Source organism: Rattus norvegicus, chromosome 3 (genome assembly GCF_021556685.1).
Source record: "Rattus norvegicus strain SHRSP/BbbUtx chromosome 3, alternate assembly SHRSP_T2T, whole genome shotgun sequence".
Lineage (NCBI taxonomy): Eukaryota > Metazoa > Chordata > Mammalia > Rodentia > Muridae > Rattus > Rattus norvegicus.
The window spans coordinates 21,628,872-21,647,456 of record NC_141536.1 but is presented as its reverse complement, the minus strand read 5'-3'; the positions used below and the strand labels follow the sequence as shown (position 1 = coordinate 21,647,456).

Sequence of the window (18,585 nt, the reverse complement as noted above, 5' to 3'; positions counted from 1 at the left end):
GGTTCCTCTGACTCGTGCTCACTAATGCATCCTGCCAAATGACAGCCAATCCTTCTTGCTAGTAAGCCATTGGGTCATCATGCCCGCCTCCCAGTCTGTCTGCACCCCACGTCATAGTTAGGCTGCAATCACCTATACAAGATGGAGTGGAAAGTATATGGAGTCCCCACCCACACTGAGGAGCTGGTTTTACCACAGAGCCTGCAAAATGGCATGACATGCCTCCAAAAAATTAAAACGAACCTTGGTGCCAGCAATTACTGGGCAATTTCGAAAGGACATTTGCTAGCACAGTAGGGAACCTCGAAGGCTCCTAGGTGGCCCTCAGCCACAGCTGGAGGATCCAGGTGAGTATTCTGAAGGTGGCTTATGGGTAGACAGGGTGTTGAATGTCAGTCTACTAATGCTGGCTCTGCTGATGGCTATGTGACCTGGGAGAGGGACTGACTGCCCTTCACCAGCCAGTCTGTTTGGACTTTCACAAATGTAGCCCTTTGCAACTAACTCCAAATGGTTCAGAAAAATGGGGCAAGGGGTGAGCCATCTTCTCTCCTTCCTCTCCAGAACCTTCCCCTCATCATCACAGAGAGCTGCTGTGCACAGGGTAGCAGTGAGCCTTCCCTACTATCAGGGTTTCTCTAAGCTGTAGGTTCCAACAGAAGCCATGTCCAAACTACTCACCATCCAGCTGCTGGCCACGGGACTGCCACCCTGATCAGGACAGCAGTCTGTGAAGTAACTTTAGGGCCTGCTGGCGACATGGGGATTATAACAATTACCCAGGATGGCGAGATCTACTCAGACCGGTGGCCGGCCAGCCCCGGGCAGGTCGGAGCAAAAGGGCTTGCTGTTGGGGGGTGGGGGGGTTCGGATACTTACTACCTATAGACTACCAGAGTCATGGCTCTCTTCTATGTGTAAGGAGTATGTATCTATCTCAGAGAACCTAAGATGTGGAGGAAGGAAACCTGACTTGAGAAAAGGACCCCAGATACTCTCGTCACCCACCTTCTCCCAAGCACAGCCTGGAGTGACGGGTGATCAGGAGAGGATGTGTGGCCCAGTTCTCTGAGGGAGGGGCTTTCTGGGCCAGTCTACTGTTTAAGCCAGAATTCCAAAGCAGGTTTCCCCAGTCCACTGTCTTACTGGGTCTCTGTCCCCACTGCAAGGGGCTGGTACCAAGTGAGCCTTAAGCTTCAATGCCACTCCGTTTCCTCCACAGGAAAGTGCAAAGGGCCTTTAGCCAGTTCTCAGGGTTCAAGAAAGGATGCCAAGGGGATTGTTTCTGATCTTGTCCTCTTTGCACCTTAGGCCATGTTGGCATGCCATATGTCCCATGGAGTCCACATGAATCCTCAATGGTCTAAGCTAAGTTAAGCAGGAAGCGGGGGAGGTGTGTGTGTCTGTGTGTGTGTGTGTCTGTGTGTGTGTGTCTGTGTGTGTGTGTGTGTGTGTGTGAGAGAGAGAGAGATATTTGTCCCAGCTCTTTTTACACTGATACCACAGGAAGGCACCACAGGTGGTCTCAGGGAGGTGGCAGCCATGACTGCAGGACATCTCTTGCCAATTACCCAGCACTGGGCCCAGATGAGGCTCCTCCTTGTGTGCTGGGAAAATATACATTTCTTCCCCTAATGCACTGCAGGGGTGCAGAGGGATGCCAGCTTCAACAGAGCCCATTGTCACCCTGGAGGGCAGCCCATGAATGGCCATGCCACCTTTTGTCCTGTCCTGTGGGTGAATATTCCTAGAGGACTGATTGATTTATTTGGCTTCCCACTGCCTTTTGCTACTGCATAGCTACAAGGCACGCAGCGACACACTGCCAACAACTAGATCAACTGACAAGGCTGAGCCCTGCCACCACACTGGAAGCCACCTCCTCAAGTGTGTGTTTAGGCACCAAGTTAGGACTTAGAACAGCCTGCTTGGCTGGGAACCCATCAAGGCCATGATCGTGGACTTGGTGCAGACCAAGACTGGGTACATTTGCCTCTGAGGAGCTGTAACAAAGGCTTGGGCAGGGACCAGGGCTGGCAGGAACACAGGGAGCCAGCTGTCATCTTCCATTGGCCCTGGGGAATGCACAGAGCTCTTCTCTTCAGACTGGCCTGCATTTATTTATGTTTAGAGACACTTGTGACTTTAAGGGGACAGGAAGCGGTTTCTGAAAATACACAACAGAGGATGAAAAAGGAAAATGATAAGCCATCTGGGCTAGGGACAGTACACATGAGAGCAGGTCAAAGGGGACCCCCTCCACAAGGACCCAAGCTGAGCTGTGCTGAGACCTCCCGTTGGCCAAAGCAAAAAGGGAAATATGTCAAGCTGTCGGGCTTCCAAAGACGGGCAGCAAATGCCAGCTGCGCAGCTCAGCTGGTCCATGGGTTCATAGAGAGGCCGGAGTGTCTGGAGCTGGGTGCCTCAATCACGGCTTCATGTTCTCTCTACAAGGCAGGGACTCCATCCCACACATGGGGCAGCTGGAGCTAGAGGGGGAGGGGCTGACTCGCCCAGTCTGGGCTCTTGCCAGACACTATCTCCCCAGAAGACCCAATGGCTGGGGGTTCTGTGGGCAGCTCACAGACCTCAGAACTGCTCACTCTCGCAGACCTTACTCATGAAGAGCATTTGGGAGCTCCTGAACAGCTGTCCCTTCACTCCAGCACCTGACAGGCATGGGTGATGCTCTCTCAGAGGAGTCTCTGAATCCCTCTGACCTCAGGTAGGTCCCACTCAGGTGTTCATTAAGTTTATTCCTGAAACTGATGCCCAGAGTCTCAAAAAGACTGGACCTACCCCACTGTTGACTGCTCTGGCCTGAAAAGCCCAGAGGCCTTCCTGATACAGGGCTACCAAGCCCCAGGAGGTGGCCCACCCAACCGCTCTACAAGGACATCCTTTCTAGCCAGGCATTTAAAATGCATCCTCTTCAGCTGGGCGCAGCTCAGTAGTGATGTTTCTCTGGCACACCAGGTCTTGGTCCCACCCCATCCCCTACAGAAAAGAAAACCATGGTGCCCCTCCTGGCTCAAAAAGACAAGGAACTCTACACTTTGTAAAGAAATTGAGAGTTTTGACCTTCAGGTTGACTAGTCCAAGACAGACCCTCACCCCACCTCAGCTCCAGGGAAGCAAAAGACAGATTGATTTAGGGTTAGTTTAACCCTAAATCAATCACCTGTCTGTCACCCTGTACATTAGGGCTCCAATGTTGTGGCAAGGTGGCCAGTGTTCAGTGGAGACTCTTGGGAATGCCCCGTAGTATGTCCTAAGTGGGAGGTGCAGCCACCAACATGGAGACATCCTTCGCCCTTCCTGGTGCCTATGCTCCCCTAGACCCATTCCCAGGAACCCCCGATCCTCCTACCATGGCTGAGATGGGTAGAGCTTATGTTTCTTATGTTATCTCATCCTGAGCATACTAAGATTCAACAGTCCTGTCCCTGGCTCCAGGCTGGCTACCAGATCTGGAAACAGCCAGGGATGGCCCCATTCCATAGCTAGGGAGGTGAAAGGTCTGCAGTGAGACCCACATTGTTGGACTGCAAAAACAGGGTACCTCCTTAGGAGGGGTAACACGGGCATGAGCCAAGCCTGAGTCCGTACCCACTCCCAGTGCCTGTTTACCAATATACAGACGTGGTTACCAAAGACACCAGGGAAGAACAATGCTATTCCATCTCCTTCTCGAAGCCCAGAAGTATAGCTTACTACCAACCACCCTTCCAGCAATCATTGCCTGGACGGCGTTACTAACACCATGTCTGTTGAGGGGTGAAGGACTGGTCCCCAAGGGTCTTGTAACTAGGGTTTAGTCTGCAGGTGAGTATCTGGAGCACTGGTACTTCCTTAAACTGGTAGGTGAGCCTGTCTTACCTGTGCCTCCACGAAGTCCCCACAGGCTGCCGTGCAGCCCATCACTTACCTCATACAGCAGGCAGCCTAGGGACCAGATGTCTGACTTGAAGTTGTAGCCATTCTCGTGGATCCTCTCGGGTGACATATAGTATGGTGTTCCCACTGCAACACAGCAAGGGGTGGGACTTAGGGTGGGGGCCTCAGGAAGAAGAGATAGGGCCTGTCCCCTCCTTGGTCATCTGAGACGGTTGCCCATGCTAATAGGGCAATGAAATGGACCTGGGACCCCATGAACTTTAAGTGGATCCTCAGAATCTCTATTTTTAAGAACTGGTTAGGGGCCAGGATTCAAAGTGACCGCTCAATGCAGAGAGGCAAGTGACTACTGTCCTTTTAGGTGACAGTTTATATCTCAACAGAAAAGAACCACTGTCCAAGTTGACCAACACACATGAGGGAAAGTGGAGGCTCAAGCAGGTCAAGAGGCTTAGATAAAGTCAAAGGCATTAAAATAATCAAGTTCATGATGACGAAGTCTTTCAGTTCACCAGAGACGCCTTTCAGAGCTGAATGGCAAACCAGGATGTGACAGATTGAGTGAGAAATGTCCCCACAGGCTCAGTTGCTTGAACACTTGATCTCTAGATGTCTGGGGAGGGAATGGAACGTCTAACAGTGCAGCCATGTGAGGGAAGATGTCAGTGGGAGCGTGCTGTAAGAGTTTACAGCCGCATCGCGCTTTCAGTTCATCACGATCGTTCAGCTTCCCGCTCTGCCTGTCTGCTGCTGTCTCAGTCACTGTGCTACTGCTGTGAAGAGACACCGTGACCAAAACAAATTGAGGAAGGGTTTATTTGGCTTATACTTCACCAACAGTGTTCACCACTGAAGGAGATCAGGACAGGAACTCAAACAGGGCAGGAACCTGGAGATGGGCTGATGCAGAGAGAGAAGCCATGGAATTTGCTGCTTACTGGCTTGCTCCTCATGGCTTGCTCAGCCTTTCTTATAGAACCCAGGACCACCAGCCCAGAGATGGCTCCACCCACATGAGCTGGGCCCTCCCACACCAGTCACTAATTAAGAAAACGCCCTACAGGCTTGTCTGCAGCCTGATTTTTTTTTTTTTTTTTTTTTTTTTTTATTTGTGGTTCTTTTTTTCAGAGCTGGGGACCGAACCCAGGGCCTTGCGCTTCCTAGGTAAGCGCTCTACCACTGAGCTAAATCCCCAGCCCCTGCAGCCTGATCTTACTGAGGCATTTTCTCAGTTGAGGCTTCCTCCTCTGACGGCTCTAGCTTGTGTCACATTGACATAAAACTAGCCAACAGCCTCCATGCTTCCTCATAGACTCTCCCTCTGGAATTCTAAGCCAGAATAAGCCCTTTTCTTCTGTAAGTTGCCTTGGTTGTGGTATTTTATCACAGCAACTAGAAAGTAACTAGTACACATGGACAGAGAAAACCACCTCAAAGTCTACCCGCCGTGGATCCAGATGGCTTGGGTCTGAAACCTCCCCCAAAACTACATGCTAACAGTCCCTAGCATAATTAGGCGTAATTAGGAGGTGATGGGATCTTTAGGATGTGAAATAAAACCCCGGTTTTGCTGTAGATCGGTAGGGGGCCAGCTCTAAACTTCTCTGGGCTGTGGCTCCTGACACCCTGGGCAGGACAGCTCTGGTCCACAGCAGGAGTCAAGGGGTTCGTGGGACGTTATATAGCCGGCTGCACATGTCTTTCAGTCTTTGCAGCCTAATGTCCCAGTTATTCAATAGACAGTGGTCTGAGAGCCATGATCCTCATGAACTCACATGTCTAACCATGACCGTTACTTTATCACAGTGGCAGCCAGCACGCAAAGTTGAAAATTTAACCTCCTATCCTGTATGGATTCTGTATGGTTGGAATCAGGGGCTGGTGGCTCCTGAGTAAAAGGGCTGCCGGCCAACATGTGTAACTCTGGCTGGCCCTCGTGAGGTCAAGTGGGATATCACGAATAAACACTTGCTCACCCCAGTGATGAGAACACAAAACCAAACCGATGGCCGGGTGTTAAGCTATAAAGGCATTGCAGTCAAACCAGAGCAGAGACTCCACAGACCTTGGTCAGTAGGAGAACCTAGGGGCAAGCATCACTGGTCTCAGCAACTAGGTGCCACAACCGGAGGTACCCATAATGCTAGGATAACAGTATGGAGTTGGCCAGGAGCTGCGTCCCAGAAAGGCTGCACCACAGCCGTAAGGCCCCACTGATGAGCCTTGTAAGAGCCGCCTCTGGTTCTTCCCACCTGTTCTGGCTTCCTCTTTGTCCCTAGGTCCGGGCAGGAGGGACTCTAGGGTGAGGTGATCTGCAGGAAGCCTGGGCCAGACCTGTCTGAAGGTGAGGGGGTTCCACATCTTGTGCCAATATAAGTCTACCTCCCCAAACCAGTTCTAGCTGCTGTCTGTTCACCTCTGAGCTCTGTTCCACTGTGCCTATGCACTGGGGAGCTCCAGCAAAGACAGCCACCACCATCTCTCACTGTTTAGCTGTAAAGCAGGTCCTTGCCACAGCCTGCAGTGAAATCCAGGGGTGCTGCGGGAGAGGCGGGAGAGGTCCTTGCCTCCTCTTACCTCTTGCTGCCCTTCTACCTCACTGGTGTAATTTAAAGAAAATTCTTGTTTGTAAACGGGGTCTCACTGTGTAGCCTGGCTGACCTGAAACCCTATGTGGAACAAGCGGGCCTTGAACTCGAGCCTCACCTGCACCTTTCACTTCCTGTTTTGTTGCAGTGTGGGGTTTGGAATCAGGACTTCACCCAGGCGAGTGCTCTACTCCCGAAATATATACTTCCAGCCCTTGGTTTGTGAAATAGCTTCTCACTAAGCAGCCCTGGCTGACCCTGAACTCACGATCCCTGCCTCTGCCTCTTGTGCAAGAATTACAGATGTAGACACCATGTCCAGGGAGGAACTTTCTTCCAAGATGCCTCCAACATGTCATCCATCCACTTGTCTGTCCTCAACTAACCACGCATCTGTTACCTGCCTATCAGAGCCCACATCCATCGCTCTGTCCCTACACCTGCCTTCCCGTTTTTCTCTACTCCAGTGTTGGTGGAGCTGTGATGACTCCAAGCTGACCCTGTTCTGGGTGGACTCTCAGGTGACAGTTGCCCGTCCCAGGATGTGTCCAGCAGGGAATAGCTAATCATGAGTTGGGACAGGCCTGTCCTAGCCAGAGACCCAGAAAGGCTGCACCACAGGAAGGGATCTAGTAAAGGTCCAGCTAAGCCACTGTCCAGGCCTGGAGTCTGGCCTTTTGTCTTTCTCACAGGTTTCTGGGAGCACACTGCTGCAGTCTGAGGTGCAGACAAGCCTTACTCACCTCTGCTTCACCTGGGAATCCTAAACTATAGCTGAGGACAGCCTGGCCCATTCTGGAGGGCACCGTACCCTCTGGTCCCTGACCCAGGCTTCCTCAGTCTGTGCCTCTTAAAGGTGGGGTGCTATGGAGGTGGGGGGTTGTACGACTTTTGCAGGAGAGTATGAAGCTGAAGAACACAGCACATCCTCCAGCTATATCTACTTTACCTGGATTTTCTACCAATGACAGATGTAACAGAACATAACGCATCACTGTGTGAAACAGACTAAACAACAGACTTCAGAGAAACCCGGACCTGCGGCAGGCACAGGAGGCCTCCAGACCCCAGGGATGGTGATTCTGGGGAAACTGGCAGGAAAGGGTATCTCCCTGGACAGGGGTCCTGTCCCAGCCGACACAATCCGCCTTGCACCAAGCAGTTTCACAGGTGCATCAGAGCTGGCCATGCCTGGTCCCTCAGAGCAGGGGGACTGTGCAGAAGAAAGAGGAGTCTATCCAACCTGACCTACCTGGGTCTTTATCCTAGAAATGGGGATTGCAAAACTTGCAGAAACCACAGAACATGGGCCTCAAAGTGGAAGGCTGACCAAAGAGTCCTCCCACAACATGCACGACTCCTGTCAAGACACACAAGTGACCTGGCTCACTTCTCTGAAACGTTAGACAGGAAAAAGGCAGACTTCACCTAAGAGGCCAGCATCTGTCTGCAGGCTGACCCTCCCCAGGTGGTGCTTCTGTAACACACCTTGAAAAGCCACTGTGGCACCCACCAGGTGGGGACCGAAGCCTGTCGAGTGTGACCTGCTCTGGCCACTCTCTAGCCAAAGGCCAAGAAGATCTGCCTTGGTTCCTCATCAGTGAGACCTCGTGCTTAGCAGCTGGCTTTCCCATCTGCACAGTGGAGAGCGGGGGTCAGAACTGAGTTTGGTCCATGATGAATTCTCACTAACGAGGGCACACCCCTGGGGATGTCTGTCTGTGTGGACCACAAATCCACCTCACAGCACGCTGTGGTCACGCACAGCAAGGTCATGCACGCGGCGGCACGGGCATCTGGCAAGGCGAGCTCTGCTCCCCACTGTGTCCGTGCCCCAGACAGCTTGGTGGGATCCCTCTCTGACCTGCCTCCTGGGCCATCCACGGCCCAAGCCCACTGCCACACTGTGGGCTGGTGGCTCTTCTGAAGGCCACCTGGATATGGGAATGATTTCCTGCCCTCATGCTGACGTGGTCTCCCTTCTCTCAGCTTCAGTCTCCATCTCAGCCAAGGGAATGAAAGTCCTGGGTGTGACACCATCTTAGAAAAGCAAAATGTTTCTTAAATATTTTTAAAGCCCCACTTCTTCTGATTTGTCCCTACAGTGAACAAGTGGATACTCAAGTACAGGGTGGCTGTGGATCCTGGGTGACACTGGGCTCAACCAGATAGACTCTCACAGCAGACATCTGCATGCACACTCTGCCTTTTGGGAAAGCAATCCACCCATCCTCTAACCAGCTCTCTCTGCCAATCTGTGACCCCTGGAAGGCAGGAAGCCTTCCGGGTCACACATCCCAGCATGGCACAAGGCCAAAGAATGGTCTGCAAGCCCATGACTAAGCCAGGCCTTGTCCCTTATGGGATTATCCCCAGTCCCAGAGGCCAGGCATCCCTGCAAGGGGCTTGGGTATGAGCAACCTCCCTTCCTGCCCCGTCCGTCCAGTCTTGAGCCTGAGGCACCTTGTCACCACTGTCACCGCTGCCAAGCACAAGGCCTGCGTTCCCTGCTCTCCAGACCCACCATTTGTCTCGAAGCTGCTGCTGTTGCTTGGAGCGAGACACTTGCTTGTAGCTTGTGAGCTGTGTATAGGCAAATCTTTCATTTTTCTTTCATTATGCCGGCGTGTACTGTCACTTAATTTTTATGTATGCAATCCTTCCTGACAAATATGATCTGCTGCCTGGTAATTCGTCTGACGCTCATTCTGTTCCGAGCTCTAATTACGGCTCCTATTCCTGACACCGAGGCAGCCACTCTGCCACCGCTGGGTACCGCACCTGTCAGCCCCACCATGGCACTGACTAATGCCCTTTCATGCCAGCCTCCTGTTAGCAAATACAAGCATAGGGAGGGGTCAGGGAGGGAAGGCAGAGAAGGGATTTGCATAAGCCCAGCTCCGGGTCAGCAGCTTTAGTAAAGGAGGGGGTTGCCAGGACAATGTGGCTACTGCCCCAGCATTCCCACATAGTAGGTGCACATTAGATGCAGAAGATGAATAATTCATAGTCACACACAGGGTGTGAAGGGCCCCTACATCCTTCCTGTGTCACGGTGTGATAGCAATTAGCTCCTTTTTGTGCCCAACCAGACTTGTGCGCACTTAGCTATATACAGAACTGGTAGTAAAAGCGGGCTCCCCCCTGGAGCTTGGAGATTTCTGGTCCCGGGTTGTGGGTCTGACTTGTCAACCTCCAGGGTAGGTACAGAGGACAGGCCTCAGCTGCCAGAGCTGTTTCAGCAAGGGCAGATTGGTGGAGCACCCTCAGCTCCACGGTGCCTCCTGGAGTCCAGTGCACATGGCCTGGAGCAGGGATGGGCCTGGGAGGCCCTCTGCACCCATCACGCGGGGTCCATGCTCAGGAGGCCTCAGGAGGTGCCTGGCATGTGAGGGTAGACTCTTCCGAGTCCCAGTTCCTTCTCATTAATGTAATAAGTGCAGCAGTCTGAGCGGATAAAATCACACTGTCGGAGGAGCCGGGTCTCTGTCATCCCTAACAAGGCGATCCTAACCAGCTCTGACTAGCCACCGCAGCCATCTTCTCCAAGACAGGACAGAGTGGGACTCGGGCCTGACTGACAGGCCCAGGAAGCAGCGCCTTTGCTCTTCTCTGACAGTTTCCCTCTGAGTTCCGACCTTTTCCAAACTCTCAAGCCAGACAGGGGCTGAGGTACATTATTAGGGGTAGAGCACTTACTTGCCGGCCCTGTGGGAGGCCCTAGGTTCTGCCACCGACATCCAACCTCAGTAAACAGGTTAGAGCAGGCTGGGAAACTGAGGCTCCTTCTTGTCACAGAGTCAGTAGCTGGGGACCCCTGACTGATGGAGGCTCAAGCCTGTCCCTGTGAAGTAGGCACTACACAGGACTGGTCAGCATTGTAGCTTGGAGGATACCATGTGACCCTGAAATCATTCCAACTCCCTGAGTCCCAGTGGAGAAGTGGACAGAGCATCCTCGCGTCCTTGGGGAAGGCCGCGGGAGTCAAGGGAGAGGCCAGCCCAGGTATTCCCGGGCCTCATCACACTCCTGCAAACAGCTGGCTCATTTCTCACGAGTACATGCCTGAGCCACCATGACCCGAATGAGCAGCAACAGTTTCCAGAGGGGAGTTTCCCACAGGACACCCATGCCGCCACCAGAAGCTGCTGTTGGCACATGGCTGGCCGCAGGCACCCAGGTGCGGGGTGATGGGAGACACCCAGACTGGCGCCGTGGAGTCGGGTGAAAATGAGTAGAACCAGAGGTTTCTCTGGGAGGTTGACGCAGACAATGCCGGCTCTCGGCCTCTTCGGTCTCCCCCAGTGATCCCGAGAGATGCTGGGAACTGACTGGGGGAGAAGCTGGGAGACACCGGCCTCTCATGGATTCCTGGTGAAACCCTGCTGCACCTGGGCTAACAACACAGACAGCTGTCTCTGTGTCCCACTGGCCAGCTCTTTAAACTAATTAAAGGGAAGCCAGTGTCTTGCTCTTACAAACCAGGTACACAGATTCTGAAGCCGGCACAGCCCCACCTAACCTGAAGCCCTCTCCACCCTCCCAACAGGGACATCAAAGGCCTGGACGCAAACCCAGATACCTGCTTATGCTCATGCGCAGTTCCCACAACTGGGCGTGCTTCCCTCTCCGCCTTCCCAGCTGTGCTTCCTCCTCAATCCATCCCTCCCCCCGCCCCATCCCCCAAGGCTGCCTCTTCGCAGTCTTGCAAGAGGTCCACCTGGGGAGTAGGCCACAGGGCCAATTGGGCACGGCAAAAGGACCACAAGCCTGGCAGATGCAACCCTTTCTGTATGACAGGGTCTGCTAGCTTTCCAGAAAGTACTCGAGAGATGACCTGGGGATACAAGGAGAACGCCCTAACCCCTGCGCGCACCCTGCAGTGGCCCCCTCTGGCCTTAGTTCCCTCCTCTACTTTGGATCTATCCCGAAGCAAGGGAACTCTTAAGACTCAAAAAAGATGGGGTTGGGGATTTGGCTCAGTGGTAGAGCGCTTGCCTAGCAAGCACAAGGCCCTGGGTTCGGTCCCCAGCTCCGAAAAAAAAAAAAAGAACCAAAAAAAAAAAAAAAAAAAAAGACTCAAAAAAGATCTTCCCCACACAATGCAAATGGTTCCAGGAGAATGTATGCCCTTCCGAAGGTCGGGTCGCCCAGGCCTACAGGGGCTGTGGGGGAACATAGGCCTCTTACCTAGCGAGTGGGCTGCAGTGGTCTCTGAGCTGAAGAAGCGGCCCAGGCCGAGGTCACCAAGCTTCACGATGCCCGTAGCTGTGATGAACACGTTGGCAGGCTTGATGTCTGCAGGACGAGGACATGGGGTTGGTGTGGGAAGAGCAGGCTTAGAAGGGATTGGGGGAGGCAGGAGGCATGGGAGTGACCATGAAGAACCTTTCTGAGAAGGGTAGGCCCTCTTTCAGGGCAAAGCCAACTTCTACTAAGACAGCAAAGCCCATAGAAGGGTTCCTTTCTCTGAGAGGCTTCCCTGTGACTCTGCTTGCCACCCACTGTGGAACCTGGGGACAGTTTCTCCCCGAAGCCTCATTTACCTCATCTGTAACTGACTCTGTTTTCCCCTTCGTCACAGGTTGGCTGTGAATGGAGGGCAGAGATTTCTATGCTCTCCTTTTGTACAGCTGCCTCCCCTGTGCCAGACGAGTGTCAACCGCACGGCAGACACTGACTGGAAGCTTCGCACTGCAGCGACCAGGGCAGGGCCTCACACAGGTGATACCAACTGAAAGACACCTTCCTGACTGACCACCTCACAACTCGAAATGCCTCCCGAAAGCACTTTCTGGGGTGGGGTGGGGATATAGTTAGCTCAGCCAATGCCTACCAAGATGTCAAAGCCCACGGGAAACACTCTTTCTCTGGGCAAAAGAGGCCTTCGCACCAGGTTTGGCCGCACCTGGGACGAGGGGAGTCACGAGTGCTGAGATGGCCCCATTCCCTGAAGCTCATGTGGTGACAAGCTGGCATCAGAGTCAGTCAGACTCCCTCGCCCTCACAGGTGTCTCCTCACAGGGAACAGATGTGAGTGCAGCTGTTGGGTACCCAGCATGGGGAACACTAAATGGCCTCGTTCTCAGGACAGCTCCTGGGGCGCTCGCTCGAGAGCTCAGGGCTAGAGGCCCTGGCCACACAGGGCACTCACCTCGGTGCATCACACGTCGGGAATGCATGTGCTCCACAGCGCTGCACAGCTGCACGAAGTACTTCCACACAGTCCTCTCAGGGATAAGCCGCTTCTGCTTCTTGAAATACTGTAGGGTGACAGACAGACAGGCCCGGATAAGCATGCTTTCAGCAAGGGTGGCACAGTGATCGCATCAGCAAAGGCTGAGCAAACAGTGAGGGGCCAGCATGTTGTGTCGACGCCACTCTTCAGCCCAGAGGAGCACCATGAGGTCGGAGCCTGGCCAGAGAGATCCCGAGGAAGAGACTCTCAGTGATCTGCTCACAGGTGCTGGGGAGAGTAAGGACTCCCATCAGTTCAAGCCTGGTGTGGGAGGAGGACATCCAAGCCAGGCCTGAGAGACAGTCATTGCTGTCCCCATGTCCCCAGAATCATCAAGTCTCAGTGTCATGCCAAGAAACAACTCCCCGGGCTGCACTGTTAAAGGCATAGTAACCCTTGAGGAGATGGGCTTATCTTTGTCAAATAGACGCTTGGTTTAGGCATTAATCTACCTCCTTGCCTTAGTGTCTTAGGGTTTCTACTGCTGTGATGAAACACCATGACCAACGCAACTTTAGAAGGAAATGTTTATTTTACCTACTACTTCCATATCACAGTCTGTCATGGAAAGAGCCCAGATGCACAAGCTGGTGCAGCGGCCAGGAGGGGTGCTGCTCACTGGCTTGCTCCCCATGGCTTGCTCAGCCTGCTTTCTTACAGAACCCAAGACCAGTCCAGGGACAGCACCACCCACAATGGGCTGGGCCCTCCCGCATCAATCGCTAATTAAGAAAATGCCTTTCAGTCTTGCCTACCCATAGTGGAATTTTATGGCTACATTCTTTTCAGTTGAGGTTCCCTCCTCTCAGATATCTTTAGCCTATGTCAAGTTGACTTAAAATTAGCCAGGATACCTAGTAAACCACATTCAAACCACCAGGGGGAGAAAAAAAGAAAGAAAAATGCTAAGAAACAACTCCCCAGGCTGCACTGAAAGAGGACTGAAACAGAAGGTTCTGGAAGGATAATGCAGGAACATATCCTGAGGCACAGTTGAGATAAGAGGCTGTGTGTGCCTGTGCGTGTGCATATGCATGTGTGTGTGTGTGCATATGCGTGTGGGAGTGTGTGCGTGTGTGTGCGTGTAAGGGTGTGTGAGCCTCTGGGCAGCAGGTCTGTACTGGCAATGGCTAGTACCTCAGTTATCTTATCACCAAGCTGTGCTTCTAGTGGCAAGAGGCAGCACTGTGGCCCATTGCCAAGCACCGGACCTGGGGAGGAAACAGAGGTGAAGGAAGGCCCTGCTGTGCACAGGCCATGCTCAGCCATGCTGCTGGGCCCTCAGCAAGCAGCATGAAGGCCCTGAGGGCTACAAAATGGAGGTTGGCTAGGCCTTGTGAGCTCATCGCATCTAATGACGCTGAGAATCCATGACAGGGACCATGCCCAGAGAGGCTCAGGCCCATGGCTAAGCATCAGGAGCACTGAGGCTGGGATCTAGAGCTGGGCACCTCCAGATACAGGGCTGTGATAGGTGCAAGCTACTGGCCTGGAAGTAAAACCCCTCGAGGCTCTCCCGAGGCCCTTCTAGGAGGAGCTGGAGAGCTAGCTGTTCTGGTCTCCCAGAAGACCTCTGCTTTGGGCCACCCCCAGGCCTCTATGCCAGGCTGGGCGGGCTGTTATTTACACCATAATGTTATTTGGTCCTCATTACAGTGTTTACGTGGGGACGTGTGCAGCCGAGAGTGGTGATTTTCTAAATGTCATATTCTATAAGTGCCAGCTGACATTTAGTAGGAAGGCGCTGAGTCTCTGGTGGGTTTCAGACGGTGGCGGCTCTGGGCCTCACCAGCCTTGTAAATAATGCCAGCACCATGGTTGACCGGCTTCCGGGGCTGCAAGCCCTCCAGACATAAGCCCTGCTGCCCAGTGACCTGTAAGGCCAGTGGGAACACTGTGGTGTGACCCAGGCTTGGGGTTGCAAAGGCTGGGTTCCCCTGGATACTTAGAGAAGAATGAGAGAGGTGTGGCAACAGAGTTTACCTGGTCCCAGGCACCTTGCTGGGTATGAGGAAACTGGGTGCAAAGCCTGCTAAACTGTCCCAGGTGTGTCCAGCTAGGGCATAGCCCCCAGATCCCTAGCTGGCTGCAGATGCAGCAGGGTCAGCCCTATGAGGAACCTGTGCTGTCAGCTGCTGTGGGCTGGGAGAAGAGGGGCATCTGCTAGGGAGGATGGAGGGTGAGGCTGGGGCAGGAACAGCCTCCACACTACCCAAACTCAATTCTTGGTGTAGCCTGACCCACCTGAACTCCAAGCCAGGGCTAGCTCAGGGCACACAGAGAGAGGCTGGCTACGAAAGTAGTGGGTTGGCTATCCAGTCTGAAGAATCGTCTGGCCTACAGCCTTTTCCCAGAATCCTCTCTCCTAAAAGGTCACCAGGAAAGGTAGGCACTAGACTCAGGGAGGGGAGCATTTGCCTAGCACTGCCCCCCCCCCCCCCCCCGCTGTCTGTCTCCAACTCCATTCCAAGATTGAGAGATTACAGGGGAGTCTAAAATCCATGGGCTACAGGGGAAGTGGAGGGTAAGGAGGGGGCTCCAGGTCTCTACTTCTGTTCCATCCCCACCCAACCCTCTTCCAAACACAAGGACCATTGCTTCTGCTCCCTCTTGGGAAGCTTAGGAAGTCTTAGGAAGCTGCTATGAACTCAGCACAGTCCCCAATTCTGAGCCTGAACTGAGAAACTCTGCAAGACTTCACCCCTCCCCCCATGGTCATCACTTTGCCTGGTGCCAAGACTTGACCACCCCTTGGTACCAAGACTTGACCACCCCCACAGTGCATCTCAGCTTTCTGGGAGTTTCTCACTTCTACACTCCCTATCTGCTCCCCATCTCCCCATCAACTCCACTTAGGAACCACCTCCTCCAGGAAGCCCCCTCTGATTCCACAGGCCCTGACCTTGACTCACTCTGCAGCCCGCCTTCCTGGTAGAACTTAAGGGCTGGGGCACCACCAGCAAAGGTGATGGACTGAAGTGGGGTTAGCGTACAGAGATAGCAGAGAGCTGCACGTATATTTGGGGTACGTGCAGAGGGGATGGCAAGTGAAGGAGAAACTAGTGACGGGGCCTAAGACATGATGTATCACGTCTGTTCCCACCAGGGATGCGTGTGGAGATTAACACCCCTGCGAATGCATTAACGTGTCAACGGAAATATAAAAGCCGGTGATAACGGCTCAGTAATGCCGCTTCCCAGCGACACCATATTCCTAGGGGCCGAATTTCAGAAGAGCAACTGATAAACAATTGCTCAATCCCCAGTGCCTGCTGGGAAGACAGAATCCACATCCGCCATAGCCAAATACAATTGGGAGCTCAGTGTGGGGCTGAGCATGGCCTTGCTTTACTCAGGACACACAGACAAGGGGGAGGCAGGTGATGGGGGTCCACTCTAGGGGCCAGAGATGAGGACCTATGCCCGCAGGGACACACGGGCCTCAAGGGAGAAGTGAGGATCAGAGGCTACAGGCTGTGTTGCCTTTGGCTGGACACTAAACCTCTCTGAGCTCAGTGCTTTAGCATGGCTGTGGCTGACAGCGGCACTCTCCCAATGGAGCTGCCACGTCCCTGAAGCCAAACACATGGTTGTTTCACTCCTGAGTCCTGGGATGGGGACAGGACAGCTTAGGAATATGGTGCTGAGTTTTACGGGGTTAAAGTTGCTCAGTCCCTCACAGAGAAGGCATGGACTCCTCGCTAAGGGTAATGAAGGTATCACCTGTCCAAAGGCTGTGTAAGTCGTGTGAGTTCCTATGTAGTGGGTGTTCTCAGACAAGGCAGCCTTTCTAGGCCTCAGTTTCCCCTTCCACAGGAAATGGCAGTTGGACCCACAGGGCACGCTGCTTAATGCACTGCTGCGTATGTTGAATTAAGCATCTGTGGTTCTGTTTAGCAGGGGCTGGAAAATTGGCAGTGATTAACAGGAGACCAGAGCCACTAGAGTGAAACCTCGCTTTGCTGGTCAGCTGGGGATGAGAACTCAGTAGTGACTAAGAAGACACCAGCTTCACTGAGGCAAAGTCTTGGTAGTGTTTCCTAAAGACCGGCACACAGGAGATGCGTTCAGAGGCGCCCACGGTCATACCTTGTGCTAGCAGCTGAACTAGTAGTGTTTAAGAGTCACCCAGGTGGCTTCGAAGGGATGCAGGGGTCATGGAGAGCAGCTGAGGCTCGGCACTACGAGAGGCCATTGGTGACGGTACAGCCAGAGTAGCATTTAAAGCCCCAGAATTGAAGGGGTCATGAGGAGAATTTGAGGCTTAGCACCAAGAAGAGGGCCCAGGAGGAGCGACTGGTGCAGCCCAGGTGCAGCAGAAGACTCTGGTGTTTGAGAAGAGCAGCGGCGGCAGCGGAGGGGAGCCAGCCAGAGCCTAGAAGACCAGCCGTGTGTGCTGCAGACGGTGGAGCCCAAGTCCCTCGAAGGAGCCCAGAAGATCCTGCGTGGATCCCAGACACTGCACTCGGAGTGATTTACGCAGTTGGAGTTTGGCTTTGCTTTGTTCAGACTGTGCCTTGGTTCTTCCCCATTGAAGTGAGGAAGAGCTTAACTTGCTTTTTTTATTTTACAGGAGCCCACAGTTGAAAGGCTTCAAATTTTTAAAGTGTTTGAATTTGTAGAGACGGTGGGATCTTTTTTTTAAGTTTTTGTTAAATGCTCTCTATTATGATTAATGTGTGATCTTGAGGACGAATGAGAAAGGAAAGGCTGTGGGCCTAACAGTGATGTGCTTGTGTGTCAAGCGGACAAGAGGGTCGATCTGTGTCAACCTGACACAAGCTGGAGTCATCGGAGAGGAGGGAACCTCAATTGAGAAAACACCTCCAGAGGATCAGGATGCAGGCAAGCCTGTGGGGCATCTTCTTAATCGGTGTTGATGTGGGAGGGCCAGCCCTTTGTGGGCTGGTGGTCCTCCATGCTACAAGAAAGCAGGCCGAGCAAGCCAGTAAGCAGCGCCCTCCATGGCCTCTGCCTCAGCTCCTGCTCCAGGTTCCTGCCCTGCCTGAGTTCCTGTCCTGACTTTGCTTCAATGATGAACAGTGATGTGGAAGTGTAAACTAAATAAGCCCTGTCCTGTCCGATTTGCTATTGGCCCTGATGTTTCACCACAGCAATAGTGACCCTAAAACGGAAATACAGAGTCTGACTTTTGGAGGTGTTGACTATTTCCTGTTGAGAAAAGTGTCCCCAAGTGCTCTGGGCTGGAGCAGTGTGGCTGGCCCAAAGAGTCCCCTCTGGGTACCATAGCCCTTACCCAGGCACCAACCTATGTAGGCACCATTCTACTTTGTTTTGTGCACTCCCTCAAGCCTGAAAGGAAGATGAGGGTACCCCACATAGGTGCTGAGGTCAGAGCCAGGCCAAGCTATCGCTGGGCCATGGAGGAGCCTCCATAACACCCCCAGCCCCGGCCCATGCACACTGAGAGGAGCCCATGCCCACCCCACTCCGGGCTCCTGACCTTGATCATCTGTGAGAGGTCACCTGCGTCAGCCAACTCCAGCACAATGTTCAGCTCATTGTCTTCGATGAAGGAGTCCAGGTACTTAATGATGTTTGGATGGTTCAGTTGCTGCACCAAGGAGGAGTCGCCAGCGATGAGTGGTATGGCCCCAGTGCTGCCCTGCCCCCCACACCCCTCCAGCCTCTGCCAGGCTCAGACTGCTTCTGCTCATTGTCCTTTCTCAATGTCTCAGCCGTCCTTTGGAAACTAAGAATCCTTCCTACCCTAAGAACCTCTGACTGACTCTCCAGTCTGGACTCCATGATGAGGAAGTAAGTAGAGCCCAGGCAGGGTGGTAGAAATCAGCTCCATCTGAAAGAGGACCCTCCCTGGTGGTGACACTGTACCTACATGGC

General features: G+C 53.3%; 1 protein-coding gene across 5 annotated transcripts in view; it reads right to left on the bottom strand.

Annotated features, from left to right (window-relative positions):
* The window catches only part of Nek6 (NIMA-related kinase 6), a 72,022-nt gene that overhangs the window by 4,907 nt on the left and 48,530 nt on the right, over positions 1-18,585 (bottom strand). For all 5 annotated transcript variants that reach the window (XM_087652896.1, NM_182953.2, XM_087652898.1 and 2 more), the window contains 4 exon segments: positions 18,188-18,298; positions 12,640-12,748; positions 11,676-11,783; positions 3,929-4,023 (listed from right to left, as the gene is read on the bottom strand). In XM_087652896.1, the coding sequence (XP_087509022.1) occupies positions 3,929-4,023; positions 11,676-11,783; positions 12,640-12,748; positions 18,188-18,298 (423 nt within the window).